This window comes from Geospiza fortis, unplaced genomic scaffold, assembly GCF_000277835.1.
Source record: "Geospiza fortis unplaced genomic scaffold, GeoFor_1.0 scaffold163, whole genome shotgun sequence".
Lineage (NCBI taxonomy): Eukaryota > Metazoa > Chordata > Aves > Passeriformes > Thraupidae > Geospiza > Geospiza fortis.
In genome coordinates this window covers 888,108-912,516 of record NW_005054401.1, presented here as the reverse complement: position 1 = coordinate 912,516, position 24,409 = coordinate 888,108, and the positions used below count along the sequence as shown (strand labels likewise).

The 24,409-nt window shown below is 36.8% G+C and overlaps 1 protein-coding gene across 1 annotated transcript in view; it reads right to left on the bottom strand.

The window, feature by feature from the left end:
- NIPBL (NIPBL cohesin loading factor) overlaps positions 1-24,409 on the bottom strand; it is a 98,560-nt gene that overhangs the window by 70,902 nt on the left and 3,249 nt on the right. The window contains exons 3-7 of the mRNA XM_031061139.1: positions 23,705-23,835; positions 13,748-13,847; positions 12,011-12,162; positions 10,841-11,001; positions 7,909-8,002 (exon numbers count right to left, since the gene is read on the bottom strand). Coding sequence (XP_030916999.1) covers positions 7,909-8,002; positions 10,841-11,001; positions 12,011-12,162; positions 13,748-13,847; positions 23,705-23,835 — 638 coding nt within the window. The remainder of the gene's footprint in view (positions 1-7,908; positions 8,003-10,840; positions 11,002-12,010; positions 12,163-13,747; positions 13,848-23,704; positions 23,836-24,409) is intronic.

Here is a 24,409-nt window from a genome sequence, read left to right as displayed (position 1 = left end):
TAATGACTACCACTCAGGAAGCTGCAGGATATTTCTACAAATAGCAGAGGCAACTCAGAGCTTTTCAAAGAGATATTACAGACATCTAATCTTGATTTTTCTTTTAAATGAATAATTTTGAAGTTGCAACAATGGAACATTTACTATTTTTCAGAGTCACATATCTAAACACAGGGATGGACTTTATTCTCCCTTGTCCTAACTTTCTAGATAAATATGACAATATCTGATTTGGTATTATTTGGCATTTCTCATGTTGAAAAGTAAGACTGCAGCAACAGATAAAGTGGTTCTTTTTATCTTTGAATAGACTTGAGGAGGCCAGAAGGATTTCACTGCATTCCATTGAACAGTCTTAGAATCCAGTAAATGAAGAAACAAAAGTAAAGTTTTGCCTCTCCTAGGCAGCACTACGAATAAGTATTTGAAAATATCTTCCTAGTAAAGGAAATTATTGAAACTTTTTGATTGTAAGGCCTATAAGCTGCATTTTAAAATAATATGTTCCAGCAATAACTTCATGTATTTCTGAGACGTTTAATGATGGTTAAGCCTCTGACAACAAAGGAGGCTCAGAAGCTACCATGCCTATGTGTGGAGGTGAAAAGAAACTGAAAAATATGAAGCATTCTTGAACAGTTTTGCCCTACCACAAACCTTAGCAGTTTTGAACAGATATCACACAATGGACACACAGCACATTCTGAGACTTCAAACAAAAGCCAGCAGAGTACCCAGATGGCCAAGAATGTCAAAGGCACCTGGCCTGTATCAGCAAAGGGCAGCCAGCAGGACCAGGGCAGTGATTGCTCCCCTGCACTCGGCCCTGGTGAAGACACATCTTGAATGGTTTGGTCAGTTCTGGACCCCTCACTACAAGAAACACACCGAGGTGCTGGAGCATGACCAAAGAAGGGGAAGAGAGCTGGAGCACAAGTCCAGCAAGCGTGGCTGAGGGAGCTGGGGGTCTTTATCCTGGAGAAAAGGAGGCTCAGGGAGACCTTATCACTCTCTACAACCACCTGAAAGGATGTTGTGGCCAGGTGGGGATCAGCCTATTCTCCCAGGCAACTAGAAGAAAAAGCCTGAAACTGCGCTAGAGGAGGTTCAGGTTGGACCTCAGGAAGAATTTCTTCACTGAAAGGATGGGTAGGCATTGGAATGGGCTGCCCAGGGAGGTAGGCACTCACCATTTCTGGAGGTGCTCAAGAAATGGCTGGACACGGCAAGTGGTGCTAGGGTTTAGTTGACATGATGGTTTTTCTTTGAAGGTTGGAACAGATCATCTTGGACATCTTTTCAACCTCAATAATTCTATGAAAACTATAGCCATTATACAGAGAGAGTTTTGTCTATTAATGGTGGAGTCAGTCTGAAGTATTTCCTATGGGAGAAGTCTTGGGCCATTATAAGTCTGAGAATAATAATCTTTACCAAGACTTGACAACAGAAAAAAAAAAAGCCAAAACTTAAAGAACACACAGACAATTATGATGAGTTTGCTGAACCAGTTGAGATTCCAAGATTGACAAGGTTTGTTCCACAAAATGCTATCAATGCAGTAAATAATATAAAAATCTTCAGCAACTATCTTTAGGAAATAACCAAATTTCTTATTTTAGAATAGAGAAATATTTAGACAACTTTTGAGTCTAAATCTAGGGCTGGGCAGTAATTCACGAGAAAAATAAATCTGTCTTTCTGTAGCTGATTTTCCACAGATAGTATCATTAAAAGAACTTTGTGCGTGCTCTCTTTATATAGCAGGCAAGTTAAAAGGAGGTTCTCCCCTGATTCAGGAAGGTCACTGTATGGTTACTAAACAGCAAATATTGAGAGTCAACCAGATAACAACAAACATAGCTGAGAAGCAGGTATGATCATAGGAAATGAGGTCTTTACAGAGAACAAACACAACCATTAGCAATACCTCTCTAGTCTTCCAGCAACAGTCATTCTGACCACCCATGATAAATCTAGGGCTGGTTCTCTACATTTCTTAGTTCTTCTATTGGTTCCTAGTGGTAGATGGCACTAAGTATGGAAGAAGTTTTATTAACTGCTGCAGCAATTTGCAAACCATTTTTTCTGTGATTCTTGAACCATATCTTATCAAATCCTATATAATGCAATCAACTATAAAAAGAATTCAATTGCATTGACAGAGACTTAGCCATCTTTAAAATGTAAAGTTTTGAATTCACTTCTGGTTTGTTCACCCTGGCTCTATTTGCTCACTGTGTATCACTAGCTTGGACAGCAAACAAAGAAGCTTCTGTCCAGGAGACTGCACATATCACTGACATCTCCATCTTATGGTTTTGTCTGTACTTCCTAATCACACCACAATACTCACAACTTCTTTAAGTTTTTGTGATACCTCCTCTGATGATCTCTAAGCCTTTTCACATCACTTGCCTTTCAAAGATAATGCAGCAAAGTCATACCACTGATCACACTCTCTGTTGTGATCCACATGGTTTAAAAGCATTTACTAAGGTTATCAGGAAGTTAGAACTCACATATTTTTCAGTATTAAAAAATCATTATCTTTCCACTTTTACAATAACAAGTTCCAAAGGGTCCCACGAAACAGTACCTTATTACTCCTTTAACTCCTTTGTAGGCAAAGGTTCTCAGATGTTGACAAAAGCCTTTCAACCATCCTACACCCTGTTTCAACAGAAGTGTCATTTTCTAAGCATGAAAGCTGGAAAAACTTCTAGAGAACAAATGAAGACTAATGTTTAATATTTGGTTCATAGCACATTGGAGAGAAACTTCAAGAATGTTCAAGTGCTTTTTTTAAATCCATAGGAAAGTGATCTTCCACACTCCTAACATGATTTAAATAGGTACCAAATTAGTGTATAAACTCAGACACAACATTCCAGACATTTTACTGGAAAAGCCTTTGAAAAGAGAGGCTTTAAGAAATGTGTATGTGCTGCATGTGAATTATTAAGATTTTACATTTAAGTAATTACACTGTAAACAAGTTCCTAAGGGCTGAAGTTGGAGAAGAGAATCAGAGCCTTCACGCTGTCACAATGACATGTGTCTGTTGGAAAAGCTAGGAACTTTGTTATTATAGAACCTAAGGAACACACTATTGCCAACAGATTTCAAGAAACTGCAGTTAAAATGTGCAAATGAAGTGTGTCTTTTTTTTTTTTTTTCTTTTTATCCTTACTTACTTAATGATCTTACTTACTACCTTCACATAAAATGGGAGTTTTCATAAAAATGAGGTCAGACAAATTCACCCCAGAACTCTGGCTAAAGCAGTCTCAAAATTGGTAATAATCACTTTGAGAATTTGTACCACCAGTAGACTCAAAAAGGGAAGGACAATACCTTCAAAAAGATGGTAAAGGCCTGCCCAGAGTAAACACATAGTCAGTATGATTCAAGTACACACTAGAACAATTCTTCCGCAAGAACTGATATAATGAAGAAATGGTATTCCAAAGGAATTTGTTAAGAATAAGTATCATCAAATCTTGAAGAGACTTAAATGCCATATCTGGACTCTAGCATGGCTTCCTATACAGCTTCTCATAATAATTTCACTAACAAGCTGAAGAGTTTTAATCTAGTGTAATCTAGACAAAATTATGTTGATTATTGTAAACCCTGCTGTGAAGCTATGTTCACACAAATTCAATTTTTCTTAATAAAAATTAAGTGAGTATAGGTGAACAAGTGCAGCTTTCCAGAGCACTGTCATAACAATAATAGTTTAAAATATTTGTCATTAATATCTTCTCATGTAAAAGAATTAGAGACTATTTTATTAATCTAAATATCATTACTGCTTTTGATTTTTAAGTCTTTTACCCCTGCTTTTAAAAACAGAATCAAAAGTTTTCTTGACTAATTTGAATAACTTTCTGAAACAAAACAAATTCAGTGACAAGAAGCACGAACTTCTTATTTATCTGTGAATTGCAAACCATAAGAGGAAGATAGAAAAGCTCTATAGAAACACAGTAGAATGCTTAAAACAACTTGCAGTATAAATCTAAGTTATCAGCAAAGAGCAGCTATACTCGCATATACAACAGTAGTATCACACAAAGTAGTCTTCAGTACTTTGCTGACAACTCATCCTAAATCTTCAAATAGAGATGTATCTATGACTTAGGACAGTAGAACATCAAGACATATGCAGACCAATTAAAAGTCAGTTAAAAACATCAAAGACAATTGGAAGCTCAGAAATGATGACTTATGTAAAGGTAAAAGAAACAGTGCTGTTCAGTTTGTAGATTAGATTAGTGAAAGACATGGTAATGTTCTTTGATATGTAAATGTCTGATATAAAAAAGAAGGATGTGTTCTGTTTTTCTTTGCCCATTGGAAAGAAGTAATGAAGCATCATGACTAACTGCAACAAAAATTATTCAGGTTCAGCCTTAGAGCTTTCTAACACTAAGAATTTGAATAACTTCCATGGCAAAGCCAAGGAAACCCTGTTACTGACATTTTAAAATATATGGAAGTTACTGAGAGTAGTACTGCTACAGCTCAGCCAACGTGAGTGTAAAAAGATGGCAAGACCTCAAGTCTTTCCTGGAGCTTTTTCTAAAATCCTAGAATCTTCCTCTGGAAAGTTCACCAAATTTTGCATAAGATACAAAGAAAATGCTACTTATTTTGATTAGCAGACAACAATGACACTTATTTTCAAAGAGCATAACTTAATTTAAAATTCAAACTTAATGGGATAGCATATGAGACAGATAAAGAACATACATTTGAGTAGTTTTTAGGGACAGATTGTATTCACCTTCCATATCCTCTTCCAATAGTTTTCAGAGAAGAGTCCCACCACCCTACCCAGAGTTTGAAATGCCTCATGAAAAACTCAAGCTTTGGCTGTTCTACCTGAGAATGGATGTATTCAGAGCCTCCCTGCATAAAAAAATTTAGACTTGAAGGAAGAAACATGAATAAATGTTTATTGTGGTGCTATCAGAAAAAAAATCCTTGAACAAAGTTCTTCTCCCATTCTTTTGAAGGAGAAAAGGGAAGATGGCATTTTTTCTTCACAAGTAGCACTGAAGAGAGAGTACTGAAGTCTACACTATAGATTTGAGAAGATTCCTAATTCCTTCTATCTATTCTATATTCAGAGACCAAGTGTAGTGCAATCTGACTGGAGAAATTCCGTAAAGCCCTAAGAAAACAGATGGGATTTTTCCAAATTATTCAGAAAATAATCAAATATTCATCAACAATTTCTGGAGGGAACACAACATATTTGTGAAAAGGAGTGCAAAACTACATAATTTTGTAAGAGTTGTTGCTAGTCCTTACAGATGTTTTCCTAAGGATTTAGGCAACTGTATGGAAACATGACTGGAAATTATATGAACACCTCTTCGTAAAGCAGTGGACTAAAAACATTGTGGAAGCCTTTCCTTTATCCAACTCTTTAGAGGTTTCCTTAAGAAAAAATTAGGAATTAAAATAAAATGTGAGGTTGCATAGCAGTAGGAAAGTAGAACAAATGGATAAAATATTCTGATGAGTAATCAATCTTCAGTAATGGAATACGGGGGATATTTTATGAGGTCAACAAGAGGAAAACAATCCATGATACTCCATACGCTATTCACAGAATGAGTTCTAAAAAGTCATCCACTGGCAACAGTTGACAGCTTGAAAAGAGAGGCATTATGATGCTTCCATAGCTAAAAGCAAAAAAATTGTGGGATTAAACTTCAGCTGCTCTTGTATCTTTAGTGAAGCAGAAGTGAACAAAGACAGTGAAATTTTACTCCACTGATTAAATTAATAAACACCCAAACCACAAAAGTAAGTCCTGCCATCTCTCAAATATTTGTCTGTGTTGCAAACAAAACTTCTCCCTCATTTAGATTCTGTCACACAGACAGCTACATTCAGTGTGAAGGTAATTCAAGACTGTGCAGTCATGGTTTCCATTTCTCCAGAAGTCTTGTAACCTTTAGTAAATGCCTGAAACCTCTATGTTATATATAAGAAAGATCTGGAATTATGACAACCTTCCTGAAATCTCCCTCTGATTATGATTAGTTACACCTTTTGCCATTCTTTTTGTCCTTCCAGACAAATGGTAAGTATTTTGCACATTTTTCTTTATCAAGGTTTGTGACCTGCTAACCAAACTTTCAGGGACTAATAAGAGAGCAACAAAAAGCTCAGCATAAATACTTGTATTCATCCCAACTTTCAATACAAATCATACGCCAAAAATTCCCTGTATTGAAATTATTTACAACTCTTCCATAAATTTCTAAAATACTAGATGAAGCATGAAGAACTGTTTCTCTCAATCAGGGTTCATTAATGTCTCAATGGGGGCAAAATATCAACACCATTAGCAGCAGTATTTGAGTTGTGCAATTTATCAAAGGGAAAAGTAAAGTTAACAAAGAGATAAATCAGAAAGATCTTCTTGGACTTTAATGCTAATCCTGAAACATTACAATCTGAACTATACAATCAGTCTGATTTCAGAAATAGTCTGAAAAGCTATCCCTTCAAAACTGGGTTCTGAGACAGCCAACTGAAACAGCAGAAACTTTAACAAAAAAAAATCAAATATTGTCTGACTGAGTGGTAATCACATACATGAGTGGGCTAACTTAGATCCACAACCTTGTTAAACCTACAAACTTGACAAAGAGTGAAAAATAACCACATTTATACAAGTTTTATGGGAAGTCCTTTAGAACAAGACATCCTGAAATACTGAAGCTCCTGGCATCCTATACACACACTTCTCACTTGCCACCTGAACAACAGGATAATTCAGTTAGGAAGGGACCTCACGACACGTTTAGTTCATGCTCATGCTCAAAGCAGGGTAAGGCAGGGACACATTATGTCAGGTTTTATCCAACCTGACTCTGAAAACTCTCAAGGACAGAAAACTCACAGATTCTATGGGCATCCTTTTCCACTGCCTGACTGTCCTGATAGTGAAAAAGTTTTTCCTTAGACCTAGTTAGAACATCCTATTTAAATTTAAGTCCATTATATTTCATCCTTCTTCCAAAGCAATTAAAAGACTGACTCAGATCTTCCTGATAATCTCCTCATAGGCATGGAAAGGCTGCCCTGATGTCCATCCCTGACAAACACGTCTTTTATCCAGGCTGCATAATGTCTTCATCTTTTCTGTAATCTCCACCATCTTCTGCTCTCTTCTCTTCTCTGCCTAAACTGATCACCCAGTAAGACTTATTTTTTTGTTTTAGGTCTATAGAGAAGAAAGCACTGATTCATTTTTCAATTATTGCCTTGTAAATGTACAATCACTGAAAAAGAAAATTAACAACATTATGTCCCAACCCCTACCTTACCAAGTGGATTTTAGTATAAAGAATTATTTTCTTCTGTTTCCTCTCAACTGACAGTTCACCCTATATCTCTCCCCAGCTAAGGTTTTCAGGCTTCATTCATGCTGTGTATTGAGCTCATTTATTTTCATATTTTTAATATTTCATTATTGTAATTAAGACAAGTGCTGCATATTAAAACACTTTTGAGCTGGTTAAGGGTTCAATACTCGTAATGCTGCCTTTAAAACTTTTCTTATGTAGAGCAACTGAATTCTTAAAAAAAAATGTAATTCTCAGATTGGAAAGGATTTTAAATCCTTCTGTCCTCCATAAATTTGAGCTTTATTTTGAAGGATGATTGGTTGATTGTTGGACCATTAGAAATAGCTTCTGGATCAGGGCTGAAAATAATTTTGCATCCAAAACATAATGCCATAGTCTGTAGTACTAGTTAAATACAAAACTCGGGAGGAAAAATGGAATTCTTTGAATTCTTTAATTTCTCTATTCTTTAAATTCTCTGTTCTTTAAAACTGGGAAAAATAAATTGACATATATATGACTGCTAGACTACCTTTAAGGGCTCCATCACTTCCAGCTGGAGAGCAGACTGACTGTGGTGACCTCAAGGAAAAAGACGCAGCATTCCTTATTGAAGGATCGCCATCCTAAAGTGAGAATGATAAAAAAAGTTAACATATGAACATAACCATCTGTTAAAATAAAAACTGAAATTAGTACATAAATTGATAAAATGGATTGGGCAAAAAAGCACACAAGAAATACTAGAAAAAGAGTCACTTCCATTAAAATCTTTGTAATTTAGACTGCTATTAGACTATAATATAAGCAATGCTCCAATCAGACTTAAGAGGAATCTATAACCAGAACAGGCACACACACATACACAAAAAAAAAGAAAATATCTTTGTGTATGTCTTCTAGCTAGACAAGCACTTTTGGGTTTACACTAGGATTCCATTTAGAATTTTTTGTTGCAAGTACTCATAGTAAAGAGCTGTAGAGTACATGCATGACCTATATACAACACCATTTGAAAGAAATAGAGTATAAAATCTGGGTTTTTAAAACTCTGTTTTTTACATAATCTACCCTTAAAAGATTAATCCTAATCTTAAAAGATTATCTAGAACGCTATCTTGCTTTTATAGTTTAACAAACACTTTGTATCTGTATCCTCAGCATAGGGAAGCCAGGACTGAACAGAATCTCTACCAGTCCCATTACAGCAGCTGGGTTAGTCTCATGTAGAACACAGCTAGAGTGATTTTATCTTGCAAGAGTTAAGCAGGAAACAACCCAATGGCAAAGTGAAGCACTTCCCCAATCTGCTCCAAAGCAATGAATAATTTCTGACAAACTTTCTCATAATATAATACTAATTGCAATGTAAATATGTCCATGTCCTATTTTTAGCAATGTAAATGTGTAGTTTTTGCCCCCACACTATCCTTATACAAAACGTGAAACACACTATTATTCCAATCTCCATTCAGAGTTTGACATGGGTTTTTCCAATGCTTTTGTGAAGCCCTCTGCTGGTCACAACTACTCATTCACACAGTGTCCTAACTAAACTTCAACTATAGAATGGTTATTTTCCACTTCAACTACTCTTTTTTATACAGCATCTATGAGAATGGTTGAGGTAAGGAAAAGCTAGCAAATTCTGTATGTATGAAGAGAAAATTTCTATAATCACGAAGAAATTCTAATAATTTCATTCTTCCAAAAAGTACAGCGATACAAATGAACAAAGTCTCCAAAGAAGTTCTACAGTTATTTTGTGTTTCCTAATAAAATTGGTTATTTTAGCAGTTAACGTTCTAATGTAGCTCTTCTTGAGATATCTGTATACAGGTAATTTTTTCACATAGCCATTTCTTTCCTTTATTTTTTTAATCTGAATCGTCTGTGCGATAAATACTTTTTAACCTTTTGACCAATATTAACCCAATTAACAGAATATTAATTATGTTTTTATACATCTGCATGAAAGAAAAAGCAAAAGAAAGCAAAATTGGTATTTTAAGGAGATAGCAGCCTGCGTAGATGGTCAATCGCACTCTGACAATGGCCAAACAGCCAAATTCCACGTGTGCAGCCATAGACTAGGCTGTGCCTTCTGAAGGGGTAGATGGCACTGCTAAAAAGGAAAGAGTTTGAAGTTTATGGACTTAAGAACACAAATCCATAAGAAATCAGATTTCATCAGTTTTACCACCTATGGGCACTTACCACAGAACTATATTAGATTTTTTCTTTTAATTCACAGCACAATAAACCTGAACTTACACTGCAGTGTTAATTACAACTATTTTTTGCAAGAGTGCTTGCAAAAAGAGTTGTTGCCTTCTGAGGAAATTCTCATGGGCAAAGAAGTTTAATATTCAGAGCACCACAATAAAGTGAGTTCCGTATCAAAAGTATATGATGCTATTTTAAGTGAAACTGAACTGATATGCTACTGAGTTACTCATTTAGTTGCACTGAAATTATGGAACTGATATTTTTTTCCCAAACTGACTTTTCTTTGACTTGTAATAAATCTCAGAAACACACCTATACTGAAAAATAAGCTAAATAATTTCTTATCAGGTATGTTTTATTAAGTCAGGAGAAGATCTTTAACCACAATTGTCAAAGACACAGGCAAAGACAACTTCTACTAAATTAACTAGGTATATGACATTTTGGGTAGAGATGTCATTCCTACCACAGCTAACAAATTTTCAGAAACATGCATTTACACTTCTTAGTTTGGAGCTTCACCAAATGATGAATTATATTCTAGGAAAGCTCTCAAGTTTACCAAAAATCATCTTTAAACTGAGCGAATACATTATATAGTGACACATTAAGCATATATTAAAGGAATACTTGCTGATTTTATGTTTCAGAGAAACATGATGTATTAAAGCAATTATGCTTTATGTTTTGTATATGAAGCAAAACATTTATGTAAGCATTATGTTTTAAAGCAACAAAATCCTAAAATGATTAAAAATAATTTAAGTCCTTGAGTTTTATGATTCTTAAAATACGCATTCATAAAGGTCTTCTCCAAAAAAGAAAAGGCTGCAACATTATTATTCATACAGAAAACTTGAAACAATATTCTTCAAATTGTTTTCTGCATCATAGTTTTTAAAATCAGCTTTAAAAGTTATAATTACAAATAAAACACAGGTAACACATATGCACCATTAAGAAAGTGCACAAATGGATAAAAATTCAAGTTTACAACATTTACTACTTTGTAAGTCTAGCATTTCTCCAATTAGACCAGCCAATGAGGATGTATTATGTTTTCATAGTCTGCCAATTTTCAAATGAGTCTACAGATCTGAAATTGAAATCTATCTTAAGTGGTTTTATTCCTCAACAGCATCATAAAATATCTGACTTCTAACGCAGTTGAACACATACTTGCTTTATCATAGTAAATATCTGCTTTATCATAATAAATTGATTAGGTAACATACATCACTACTGAGTCTGTGCACCATCTGTAGGTAGTCTTCATTTGAGCCATGTCTAGAATTATCAGCATGATGATTAGCTGAATTTCCAGACAACTGACTTGAAACTTTATTTTCATGGAGATTCCTCATCCCAGCTGTGACAATGGGACTGGATACAGAAGCTGGAATACAAAAAAATTAACTAATAGATACAGTCACACAGTCATGAACTTGAAAAGATTCAGAGAAAACACCCTAACGGTGGATATTAAAACATTGGATGCAGAGATCTGGAATCTGAACAAGAATCCAACTTGCTACAAATACCTTGATTAAAAACACATTATCTAAGATTTTCCAAAAGGATTTAAAATATTAATTCCATGTACAAATTAGCTAAATTTCTCTCCATATCTATTTCAATTACAGTCAGTATCTTCCTTCCTGATTACAGAAAACTTTGTTTACTTCTACATAACTTGAACTCACTACCTTAGGAACTTTCAAGGTATTCACGAGACATATAACATTACATATAAAACAGCTATATCTATATTCTTAGCAAAATGTTAAACTTTATGAAAAAAATATTTAAAAGAATCCAGTAGAATTCTACTTACCAACAAAAAAAATGCCCTAGATACCTTAATACTGATCATGTGTTCAGGATTGTTTTCAAGGGAAGAAAAGGTCATCTTTGCCAGTTACTGTATACCTTGAGCATAATTCTAGCCAACTTAGAATTAATCTGACACTAAAAAGGGCCAACAGGCTAGAAAATCTCTAAAGTTAACTTTAGGTAATCTAAAGTTAAGAAAACTTAACTTTCTATTAGCAGAAATGATATTTTCCCTAGTACATGTAAGTGATGCTCACAGCTAACAAATACAACTTTTGGATTGTTCAGATAATTTTCATTGTCACATATACAGGGCAACAGTGCAAATTGGACACAAATAGGGGAGCATTGCAACATTAATGTGTTTTACTTTTTCTTCTTCTGTTCAATTTTTTTAAAACAAAGTAGATGCCACCACTTTTTCCAGCCAAAAAATTAAAGTTAAATATACCTGCCTCAAAGATTTGCATTAGGCACGTGACTCCTTCAAAGAAATTAGAAACCCATGAAATGTGCACATGAAAGTAAAGTTGACATGAAATAGGAGAATAAAATAAACATCACAGACTTACCTTGCTGCATTTGAGGATGAGCTGTATAACTTGGAGGATGTGAATATGGCATGTATCCTGCAGGGCTTTGAGGAGCATATGGACTAGGCACTGGACTGTTCTGTTGTGCCAAAAATCTGTTACCAGAGCTTGTCTGTGGTGGCACAAACCGGCTAAAAAGCAAAAAAAAAAAAAACCAAACAAAAAAAACAAAAAGGTTTTTAAAATTTGGAATAGCAAATATAGACAAATTCATTATTTCTTTTGGAAATTATACCTTCAGAAGATGAAAATTTCTTTAAGACAAAAAAAGCCTCCAACAGCTTCCTTCAAAAGCAGTATTTTGAGCTATCTATACTTTCCTAATGGCCCATGTTACTGAAGAGTCAGAAGATACTAAATAAAGAGCATTCATAAGACCTCCATCTAGGGAAGGGAAACAATGACACAAATATGTATGGAAATTAGATCTGTAATTTCCTAAAGTTAATCTCAGAAGTTTGAATGAAACTGACAGCAAAAGTTTTAATCAACTTGGTCACCAGGATTAACAAGGAGCCATTTACTCTTTCTTTACTTTTTAGTAAGGTTCCAAATAAGTCCATCTAACAGAACTACACTGTCAAGATAAAGGAATGTTGTAGGCAAGTCCACTGAACACAACTTTCTCTTTCACTGGCTTTATCTTAGACTCGTTCTACAGATAAGAAGCCATACAAATAACTTTGAGACAATAATACATGCACATTATTACTTACATTCTTACATATGTTTCTCACAATTAAAATAACCAAATAAATACATCAGAAAGTACATTATGAGCTATCACAACCCCAAGCTCTAAACAGGAAGTCCATGAAGGTAAGCTTCTATAGAAAGAAACAGCAAAGTACTTAACATAAGGATTTTGCAAGGATTTCAAGAGAACTTTGTACTATTCATTGTAATAGTCACAAAGGCTCAAACAACCTTTTTAGATATCCCTTTTAAATATAAAAGTTTAAAAGTGTGTTGGTTGTTGTGAAGCTACAGAACATTTAATTTGCCAGTTACAGTACCTTGAAGTGAAACCTGAAATCAGTTTATTTTAATAATGATATCTAACAACTGAAGATGGGACCTGCTAAAGTCCAGTACCTTGGTTGAAACTACAAGCAGAACTCTCTCCTCCCATCCAGAGTATTTTTATATAGTAATAAAAGCCTAAATTATAGGTAAATGCTACTTGCAAACACAAAAACTTAAAAACCCAGAAGTCTGATAAGGAGTCTGCTGGAAGATTGGCTAAACTACTGGGCCTTTCTTTCTGCAAGAAGCCTTTTGCATAACTGTTACAGTAGTACTCCATGCTTTCTTTCCCATCATTCTGCTAAACCAGTACTGGGACAAGCTGGAACACACCAGCCTATTCTGTCCTATCCTCTTATCACCAGTCTCAGCCTCTGACACGGGTGGAAGACAACCAGAGAGTAACAGGAAGCAGAGGGACTCCTTAGGCAGGAAAGAAAGTTTGGTCAAATTATGGGATGGAGTAAGAGAGAGGAGAATTCATCATGAATCCTTAGAATACAGGCATTAGCTCACTGACAGAAAGGTATCTCTTTGCATATGAAGAAACTTACCCTGCTATCAGACAAATGCCAAATTTGTCATGACACTGACCATCTTTCACTTACATATTTGCAACAAGAATTGGCTATCAGTGTAGGAACAACTGTAGTTCACACCCCTCCCATCCCACTTAAAAGAAAGGATTACCTGGAAGGGCTATGTGAGATAGTGGTTTGTTGATAATTTGAAGATGCAGGACTACCACGCATGGAATTCTGAGAAATATTAAACTGTGACATCATCATCCCTATTAAAAGAAAAGATAGCAGCATTACTATACAGACATTTCCTTTTCAATCAATGAAGTATCTAATTTCAGAATTTATTACATACAATGAGATTATGAACTTTAATGACATTATAAAATTTGTTGACATTAGGATTATCTACCCACAACTCATATCTAATTTTTTTAAAAAAAATAGAAATTACTGAATCCATGTATGATGTCCATTTTACATCATGACATAAAAAAGTGTTCTCTCAAGTTGTGTTAATTCAGCTACAATATTAAGAGTAGTTTCTTCATCTCTTCCTTAGAATTTCCTAAGTCAAAATCTACTAGTAAAGAGAAACATTTTAAACCAGGTCATATATTCTGCACCCCAGATTTCACAGATTCACAAGTCAGAAGAACACAGAAAACTTATCTTCAATTGTTGGAGCAAGTATAGCAATCAGTCACTCTGGACTGAGTGCTGCAAGATATTCTCATTGCTCCAATAATATTTAGTGGTCTCTTTCTACCCAGAGACAAAAACTTTCTATTTCATCTCCATTAAGCTTAGAGGGAATGTCATCAAAGAAGGTGCTGAAATATTTCAGTTGCAAAGCAAAACCAATATCCCAACTAACTGTGACTCCTACAGCTAGTAGATAACCATACTCATGTAGTGGAAGTTCAGGTGCTGACCCAGCTGGCAAGCCACATGTATCAATGCTCTTGAAACTAACTAATTTAAGAGGCATTTGGACAATGCCCTGAATTTGACTGAACTTTCAGTCAGCCCTGAAATTGTTAGGCAGCTGGGTTAGATGATCATAGTAGGTCCCTTCCAACTGAAATATTCTAGTCTATTCTGACTTACCTCATTATAAAGGGGAATTTAAAGGAATCTTTTTTTCCCCTCTCTTCAATACAGGAATAAAGAATATCCTAACAACTACATGACAAAGTGACACAGAAACACAAAAATGTAAATGAACTTGCAGTTATTTTAGTGACAGAATATCTTACAGATAAAAAAGTGTTGGAATTCATGAACACACAGTGTCTTGGCAAACTACAGCAAGTGATCTATAGCCTTAGGCAGAAGCTCATCAATAGTACAAGTATTTTAGACAGTTAGACAAAAGTCCCCAATATGAAAATGTTTGAAGATTTTTGTTAATCCTACAGTTGCTATCATGTGACAATGTCAATTACTGCAATAATCACACATGCAAAACTATTTTCAGAAACCTTCCCTGTCACCCTCTTTTCTTCTCTACTTTCTCCAGCAGAGACAGTAATAATCCCGCAGGAATTAAGCCATTACTACCTCCCAGTAGGTGGCAAATTCTGCATTTCATGTACTACTAATACTATAGTTCACTAATACTGGGCCAGGAGTTCAAGTCCCATGTTGTGTTAAAAAAGTTAGGTATTTCGATACCTCAATATAAGTACATCTCAGTGTCCAGAGTAACAGACAGGGACTCCTCAAGTTCTACAAAATTTGTTTAAATGGAGGCTGGTTGCCTCACATAGAGGCATGTGAACATGAAATCCCAGGGATTTTTTATGCTGGAAGGAGCACCCAGCATGCCCACTGCCCCCTCACCTTTTACTGCCACTCTCAACACAGCTAGGTAGAACATTTCAGCCCAACAAGTAACATTCCTGTACAGAAAGCTGACATAATGTAACCATATCAGCATGAACTATTGTCCTGGGGTGACTTCATGATACTTGTATCCCCATTCATCTGTTTAGCCCAGAAATAAATTTTGCACCTTTAAGACTGGTTCCGAGAGCAAATGGGGGAGAGAAGAAGCACAGAGTTTGTTATCAGAAACTGCACTTTGCTCCCCTGCATCCTTCTCCTGGACTGTGTTTTCTGCAGCATGGACAGACAGCTGGACAGAGCTCTCCTTTGCTTTTAGTCAGTTTTTAGCTAGCTGATGCAGAGAAGTACCTGGACTGTGACTTCTTTTTCTTGGAACTGTTCAAACCTACTCCAGAGTGAACACTCAGAACGGCACCAGGAGCTCACCCCTGTGGCCCACCAGGGCCTAGGACGCTGCATTCCAGCATGGCAGGGACTCACAAGAGACTGAGTGAACTGAGCTACAGCCCACGAAGGGAACTTTCAGAGTTTGTCATCTCTTCAGAGCAGCAAGAGGTTATATTGTATAATACTGTTCATTTTTTGTGCTGGTGAATGCTTTGCATGTTAAATAAACAGGTTTTTTCCACTTTTCTCCAAAGAAGTATTTTCCAAAACCAGCTGGGCAGGAGATCCCCTTGAATCTGCTTTCTAAAGGAGCCCCTTTAGAGGTTTTCTCTCAAATTTGCCCTAAACCAGGGCAAGTACATCTTTTTGGCACCCAAAGTGAGGCTTGAGAAAGTGGAAAAAGCCTGTACTGGCTGCATTTTAGTTGCACTTACACTGTATCGGGATAAAGTAATCAGTAGCTATGTTGCTTGAATTCATGATGCCTCTCTGGGTGGAACCTTTACTTGTTTCTGGTCCCCAGGCTTTTTAAAGTTTTAATACCTTTCTAGTCCCTAGGCTTATTTTCTTACCTGGAAATAGCTCTGGTACTGTCCCTAACACACAGTTTTTGCAATAGAGGGGCATGGATTAGAATAGCTATTGTGCTGGGCTTGGTGATAATGATTTATAGGGAGTTTACTACGACACTAGAGTCTATTTAAGACAACTACGGTTTCTTCATCTTACCCTGCATTCTAGTTCCAGTAGCATGTTTTGGGAGTTCATTGGTAATTGCACCCGGTTTATTAGAAGAGCAGGGGATGAGGCTTTTCAGCCTTCTCTTTCCTTCTTCTCCTTTCAATCTCTTAACTCACTTTTTCAGAATGTTCAGTTTCCTTTGAATGTTAAAGGGACCACCTTCCTAGTATTTAACCTAGTAAGCTTCTTCTATACAGTCTACAGCTCCTCTAGAATGGGGGCTGAGATGTCCAGAGGAGTTAATGAGACCCCTGACCTAGAAGCAGATCCAGGTGTAGAAAATAGGAGAGAATGGGTCCAATCCTGAAGGAATTTTCGGATCGCCCAGCCTAAGAATTTTCACGTGAACAAATTCAGAACCCAGATGAGGTGGGGAAATATCTGGATGAGAACTGCCATAATGACTCGAAGGAAAAAAAGATCATCGCAGTAAGCTGGGTCCTGGCCTATGCTTATCGCATGCTAATAGATACAGCAGGGCAGCAGATACAGGCAGGAGGGCAGGGAGATAAATCAGCAGCTACCCCAGTCACTCAGGCTTGCAGCCAACCCCCCAGCTACTCAGGCTGTAGCTAAACCAGACAGTGAGCCTAAGTCCGCAGCTAAACCAGACAGTGAGCCTAAGCCACTGGTAGTTGCCGCAGGAAAGAAGCACACAAGCAAAACTGATCAGGCAGTGATTGATGATGATGATCTGGGGGAAGGACCCTCAATGCCAATTCCTGACACAGCAGTCAGAGTCAAAGCTACTGACACAAAATCAGAAGTCAAAGCAACTGACTCAAGATCAAAAGTCACTATTGAGTCTTTTTCCCCGAAGAACCTTCATAGCCTAAGAAAAGATTACACACAATGACCTGATGAATGTATAATTAGTTGGTTAGTCCGTCTCTGGGATGCTGCAGACTAGGCTACAATGCTGGACAGTACTGAAGTGAGGCATTTGGGATCCCTGTCACATGATCCTGTCATCGACCAAGGAATGATGAGGGGGGCTAACCTCTGGGCACAAAGATAGCTGCATAAAGACAATCTCTATATGCAGCAAACCTAGTGGAAGACCACAGAACAAGGGATTCAATGCTTGAGAAAAATGGCAGTGACAAAAATGGTTTTCTCAGATGACCTAAACACTATAAATCCAGACTCAGTACCATGTACATCTGCGATGTGCCAAAAACTTATACAACTTAGGCTACAAAAATATGCTCCTGCTTTAGCAATAATGAAGTGGGATAACAGGGAGGAGACTGTGCTTGATATGGCAAAGAAGCTCTGAGCATATGCAGATGCTGTACATGACCCAACACACGCCAGAATCGCAGCTGTGAAAACATGTCTGCAGAAATTAGAAGATAAGATAGAGGAGAATCATGAGAAACTCAGAGAAGAGATTAGAGAAGAAATGAAAGAGAGCTTTCTCCAAATCACAGCAGTACAGATCAGAAGCTCTAGTATCAAATCCAGACGTCCCCCAGATAGGGAGAAAAGCGACACCACACGAGCTGAGCTGTGGTTTTTCCCACGTGATTGTGGAGAAAACATGAGGAGATAGAATGGAAAATCTACTACTGCTCTGGCACAATTGGTGCTTAAATTAAAAGACAGCAAGACCCAGAGAAGAAGTTCCACCAAAAAGGAAGCAGCTCCAGTAGTCTGTAGCCGAACTACCAGGTATGATGATAATGACACGTCTAATCCCCTTAAAAACCTCCAAGACACACTCGAGGAAAAAAGGATAACCAAGCTTAGAGGGGCCCTGCCTTTAGCCAGGTACAGAGTGGAGAAAACCATATTTTTTAGACTGTGCGAATTCATTGGCCTAGCACATGAAAACCACAAAAATATGAAGCCTTAGTCGACGCTAGGGCACAGTGCACATTAATCCCATTGAGACACGTGGGAGCAAAATCTATTTCTATTGCTGGTGTGACAGGAGTGTCACAAGACTGTACTTTAGTAGAAGCTAATATAAGCCTGACTGGAAATGAGTGGAAGAAACACACTACTGTGACCAGCCCAAAAGTTCCATGCATTTTACACAAAGATTTCCTCCAAAGTGAGTATTTCAAAAACCCAAAGGGACTCAGGTGGGCGTTTAAAATAGCAGCTATTAAGCAGAGAGCATCAAACAACTGAACACCTTGCCTGGACTATCAGAAAATGCAGCTGCAATAAGACCTCTGAAGGGGGAAGAGCAGTGAGTACCAATTGTCACTTCGATAGTGCACCACTGGCAGTACAGAACAACTATGTGATTCCCATCCATAAGATAATCTGTAAGCTAAAGAGCCAAAGAGTGATCAGCAAAAACCCACTCACCCTTCAACACCTCATTTGACCTATATGCAAACCTGAAGGAGAATGGAGACTGACTGTGAACTATCATACCTTAAACTAAGTGACTCCACAATTGAGTACTACTATGCCAGACACATTAGAGCTCCAGTACGAGCTGGAGTCCAAGGCAGTGAAATGGTATGCCACTATTTTCTCCATTCTTTTAACAACAGAATGCAGGCCTCAGTTTATCTTCACGTAAAAGGGAATGCAGTACACCTAGAACCGACTGCCTCAGGGGTGAAAGCACAGTCCCACCATCTGCCATGGACTGATCCAAGCCACACTAGAAAAGGGTAAAGCTCCAGAACATCTGCAATACATTGATGGCATCACTGTGCAGGAGAGCACAGCAGCAGAAATGTTTGAAAAAGAAGAAAAAAATAATTCAAATTCTTCTAAAAGCCAGTTTCACTGTCAAAAAAAGCGAAGTTAAGGGACCTGCTCAAGAGATCCAGTTCCTGAGAGTAAAGTAGCAAGATAAACTGTGTCAAATTCCCACCAATGTCATCAACAAGATCACAGCAATGTCTTCACCAACAAAAAAGAAACACAAGCTTTCTTAAGTACCCTAAGTTTTTAGAGAATGCATATTCCTAAGCACAACCAGATTGTAAGCCCTCTCTACCTGGTCACCTGCAAGAAGAACTTAGGGCTTTCCAGTGGAGCCCTAAACAACAACAGGCCTTCACCCAGATCAAGCTGAAAATTGCTCATGCAATAGCCCTTCGCCCAGTCAAGACAAGACCAGCTATAAAGAACATGCTCTACTCTACAGCTGGAAGCCATGGTCTGCCCTAGAGCCTTTAGCAGAAAGTGCCTAGTGTGGCTGAAAATTAACCACTAAGATTTTAAACTCGAAGCCACAGAGGGTCTAAAGGCAACTACACTCCAAAAAAGCAAAAAATTTTAGCCGCCTACAGCAGAGTCCAAACTGCCTCAAAAGTAATTGGCACTAAAGCACAGTTCCTGACTCCCCAACTACCAGTGCTAAGGTAGATGTTCAAAACAGAAGTCACCTCTATCCACCATGCTACCAAAACCATACAGAACAAGTATAGTGCTCTAATCATACAGCACGCCAATATTAGAAACCTAAATCACCCTGGGATTTGAGAGATCATTACAAATTGGTCTAAAAAAGTGAAAACTTTAGTCTCACTAATGAAGAGAAACAAGAAATGACACAGGCTAAAGAAGCTCCACCATACAACCGCCAGCAGAAGAGACACGTTACGCTCTTTTTACAATAGTTCCTGTCATATTGTAGGGATGAAACGAAATTAAAAAGTGGCTGTATAGAACCCAGCACAACAAGTCACAAAATCTACTCAAGGAAAAGGTCGATCAAGCCAACTCACTAAACTCAAAGCCATTCAGCTAGCCCTAGACACTGCTAAAAGAGAGAAATAGCCAAAGCTCTACCTCTACACTAATTCACAGAAGTAGCCAATGCTCTGTGGGGATAGCTAGAAAAAAAAGCCAATTAACAGCGTAAAAGAAAACCAATTTAGGCTACTATAGAGTAGAAAGACATTACTACCAAAATAGAGAAACTACCTATAAAAGTCTGCCATGTAAATGCCCATGTCCCCAAGAGTAAAGCTAATGAGGAGTACCAAAACAATCAACAGGTAAATCAGGCTGCAAAAATACAAGTGTCAAAAATAGACTTAAATTAGTAACACAAGAGAGAGTTGTTCCTAGTTAAATAGGCTAATGATGCCTCAAGTCATCAAAGTAAAGATGCCACTTATAAGTAGGCACAAGACCAAGGAGTAAATTTAACCATAGACAGTATTTCTCAAGTTATTTATGACTATAAGACATACGCTGTGATCAAACAAACCAAGCAGCTAAAACCCCTATAATATGGTAGGCAGTAGTCCAAATAGAAGTATGGGCAGGCCTGGCAAATTAACTACATCACACTGCCCCAGACATGCCAAGGTAAGCACTATGTGATCACAATAATAAAAGCCACTACAGGATGGCTGGACACCTACCCTGTGCCTCATGCTACAGCCTGTAACACATTCTAAGCCTTAAGAAACAAATATTTTAAAGGCATAGTACGCCTAAAAAATTAAATCAGACAACAGGACTCTTTTCAAAAACAGCCTTATCAACACCTAGACTAAAAAACATGGCATTAAGTGAGTTTACCATACTCCCTACCACGCACCAGCTGCCAGCAAAATAAAGTACAATAGACTGTTAAAACCACCTAAAAAACATTGAGTAAAAGATCTTCCAAAAATTAAAAGCAGCATCTAGCAAAGGCCACCTAATTAGTTAATACTTGACGTTCCACAAACCAAGCAGGCCCTGCCCAATCTGAGCCCCTGCATATAGTAGACAGAAACAAAGTCCCAGTAATGCATGTCAGAGGTTTGTTAGAGAGGACAATTAAGATCAGTTCTGCCTCAAGTACAAAAAAACCCCAGTCATAGATATCTTTGCTCAAAAAACCAAGTTACACATAGTAGATAATTCAGAAAGATGAAACAACACAATGTGTACCTCAGGGAGACCTGATTATTAAGGAAGAACCATATGTAAATATCACTGTTTACTAAATATTACTGCCATTGTCTAGATATAGCTGCATACTATATATATATATTTATATGTATTGTATAATGTATGTGATTATAAAGTTAGAATATATGCTAGTTTTAGTAGTAAGTTAACAATATGGAGATAAGGAATAGAATATCCTACAGTGACTTTATGATGCTTGTATCCCCATTCATCTGTTTAGCCCAGAAATAAGTTTTGCACCTTTAAGACTGATTCTGAGAGCAAAAGAGGAGAGAAAAGAAGCACAGTTTGTTATCAGAAACTGCACTTGCTCCCCTGCATCCCTCTTTCCTAGACTATGCTACCTGCAACACAAACAGACAGCAAGACAGAGCTCTCCTTTGCTTTCAGTCAGTTTTTATCTAGGTAAGGCATAAAAGTTCCCTAGACTGAGTTTTTCTTTTTCTTAGAACTGTTCAAACCTCCTCTAGACTAAAAACCCAAAAGAGCACTGGGAGCTCATGCCTGTAGCCCACCAGGGCCTAGGACACTGGATCCACTGCCAGAAAGACTAATAAAAAACAAAGCAAGCCAAGCTACAGTCCATGAAGGGGGCTTTCTGAGTTTGTCATTTCTTCAAAGTGGCAAGAAATTTTATTGTTTAATATTGTTCGTATTTTATGCTAGTGAATATTTTACCTGCTAAATAAACAGGTTTTTTCTACTCTTCTCCAAAGAAATCTTTTCCCAAACCAGTTAGAAGAGGGGCCACTTAAATCAGCTTTCTAAAGGAACCCCTTTAGAGGTTTTCTCCCCAGTTTGCCATAAACCAAGACAACTATACAGACCAAGTTTAAATTTTGTGGTTAAAGTACAGAGTGCTCTTTTTAAGGACTTAAAAAATATATCTATTTGTTTTCTCCTCCCTAATTTAAAATATGCTTTGAATCACAAATGTGTAGTTTCTGGGTTAAAAGAATGACAGAAAACATATAATTAACTTTCTAATGCAATTTAAAAAAATCCCCTAATTAATTTAAATCTATGATGCAAAGCTCTCACTTCTCTATCTCTCTTCTGGATGGCAGGGGCAGGGGCAAGACATGGAAGGCCCAGTCCAGGTAATGTAACAGAAAAAAAGAAAGGGAAAAAAGTAAATTAAACACTCCCCAAAAACAAAAAAATAGGTTTTCCAAAGCTTCCAGACAGGTACCTGTATATGTGATAATGATGTAATGAAAAAGAAGTAAAAACAAGCCCCAAACACTGAGTCTGAAATGGATTTGAAATTAGTCTGTGGCCATTAGCACTACAGTATCCTTTCCTTTTTACATTGTTGTCTTATTACTACATAGCACAGAAAACACCATCCTTGTAGAAACATTACTAGAATGAGATTTCCTACATATTACTCCCAGTCTTACAACAATTTTTCTTCTTGTAAAAAAGTGATATTCATAAATCCATTTTAGCAATCCTACCAAATGGAAAAGAATGCACTTCATAAAATCATAACTCAGGTTACAAGTTACATAAAAATTCTTGTACAACTAAACTGTATTACAGCAGCATACATGCTTTAACTAGGATGGCTCAACAACAAGTGATTTTTCAGTTAGATACATATTCTTATTAAAAAGTGCATGTGTGAAGTTTTTTCCTTTTACACACAGAAGTGCACTTGAGTTCTTGCATAAATGTAAAAAAATTATTGAAGTAATTGACATTTATGGAAAGATGCATAAGTTTTTAGTCTCCCAAAATGCATAAATAGCTTAGAGCTATCAGGGCACCACAAGTTACTAGCATAAGGAGTGGCAGGGAGGAGCTATTAAGGATGCCTCATTCAACCTTATTCCTTACTCCAGAATGGTTAAGAACTCTCACTGCAATGATACACTATAATCATATAGATTTTCAGTAAGATCAACAGATATGTTTTCAACTTCAATTAGTTACCAAGATGAACATATGAACATATAAAGGCATAAAAAATTCAAAATAAAATTGTTTCAAAATAAAATCCAATTACTTATTCTAGAGATTACACTTTGAGGTGAAATGAAACATTTTTTAGAATAATACCCAGTAGCCTTTATTTTCCATCTTTTTACTATACAATTGCTCTTAGAAGATGCTAAGGTACATAGCTTTAAATCACTATCAAACATACAGCAAGGCATAAATATGACCGCTGTGCTCCATATATATTTGTGGTTAGTATCAGTCCCCTAGATTTACAGAACAAGATAAAATTAATCAATAGATAATCAAAAATCCTTACCGCTTTGTACCCCGTATCTGTTTTGCATGCTTTTCTCCCTGAAAACATTAGGATTCCTTGCCAGAATAGCCTGCAGCAAGACTGGTATATCTCCTTCTGGATCATCACTGCCAAGGTTATCTTTCAACTCTCTGGAATTGTGGAAGTAAGCAAATAAAGAGGCAAATGCATTTTCAAATTATAAGAAACTATGAGTCAAGTAAAAAAAAAAACAAAAACCAAAAAAACAAAAAAAAAAACCAAAACCAAAATGAAAGAAGACAATTTACTGTTAAAATATAGGAAAAATCAAGTCTGCAAAGCACTGCTTCCTGCCTCTAGTTTTTTTCACCCTCTTCCTTAAGGAAGAAATATTCCTGCAAGTCCTCCCAATTATCTTCTGTTACAAAGCTCTTACATATATGTGGCTGTCAGTTTAAGATTCTCATAAGAAGTTTCTTAGGCCCATTTTTATACTGTGGTCTTCTCTACAAAAGAACACTTTGGCATAACACCAAAAGCATATTACTGTAGGAGTGAAAATAACATATGTATGAATGCATAACATTCAGGTTTCAACTGTGTAATGTTCAGGTTTCAACCCAATGTTTTGAAAATCTTTTCATTTTGAAAAGAGGAAATTGGCTTATCTTTGAGATCACAGGATTCCCTCTGAACCATAAAGAAATGCAATGGATTTTCTATAAATGCATCTGTGCACTCACT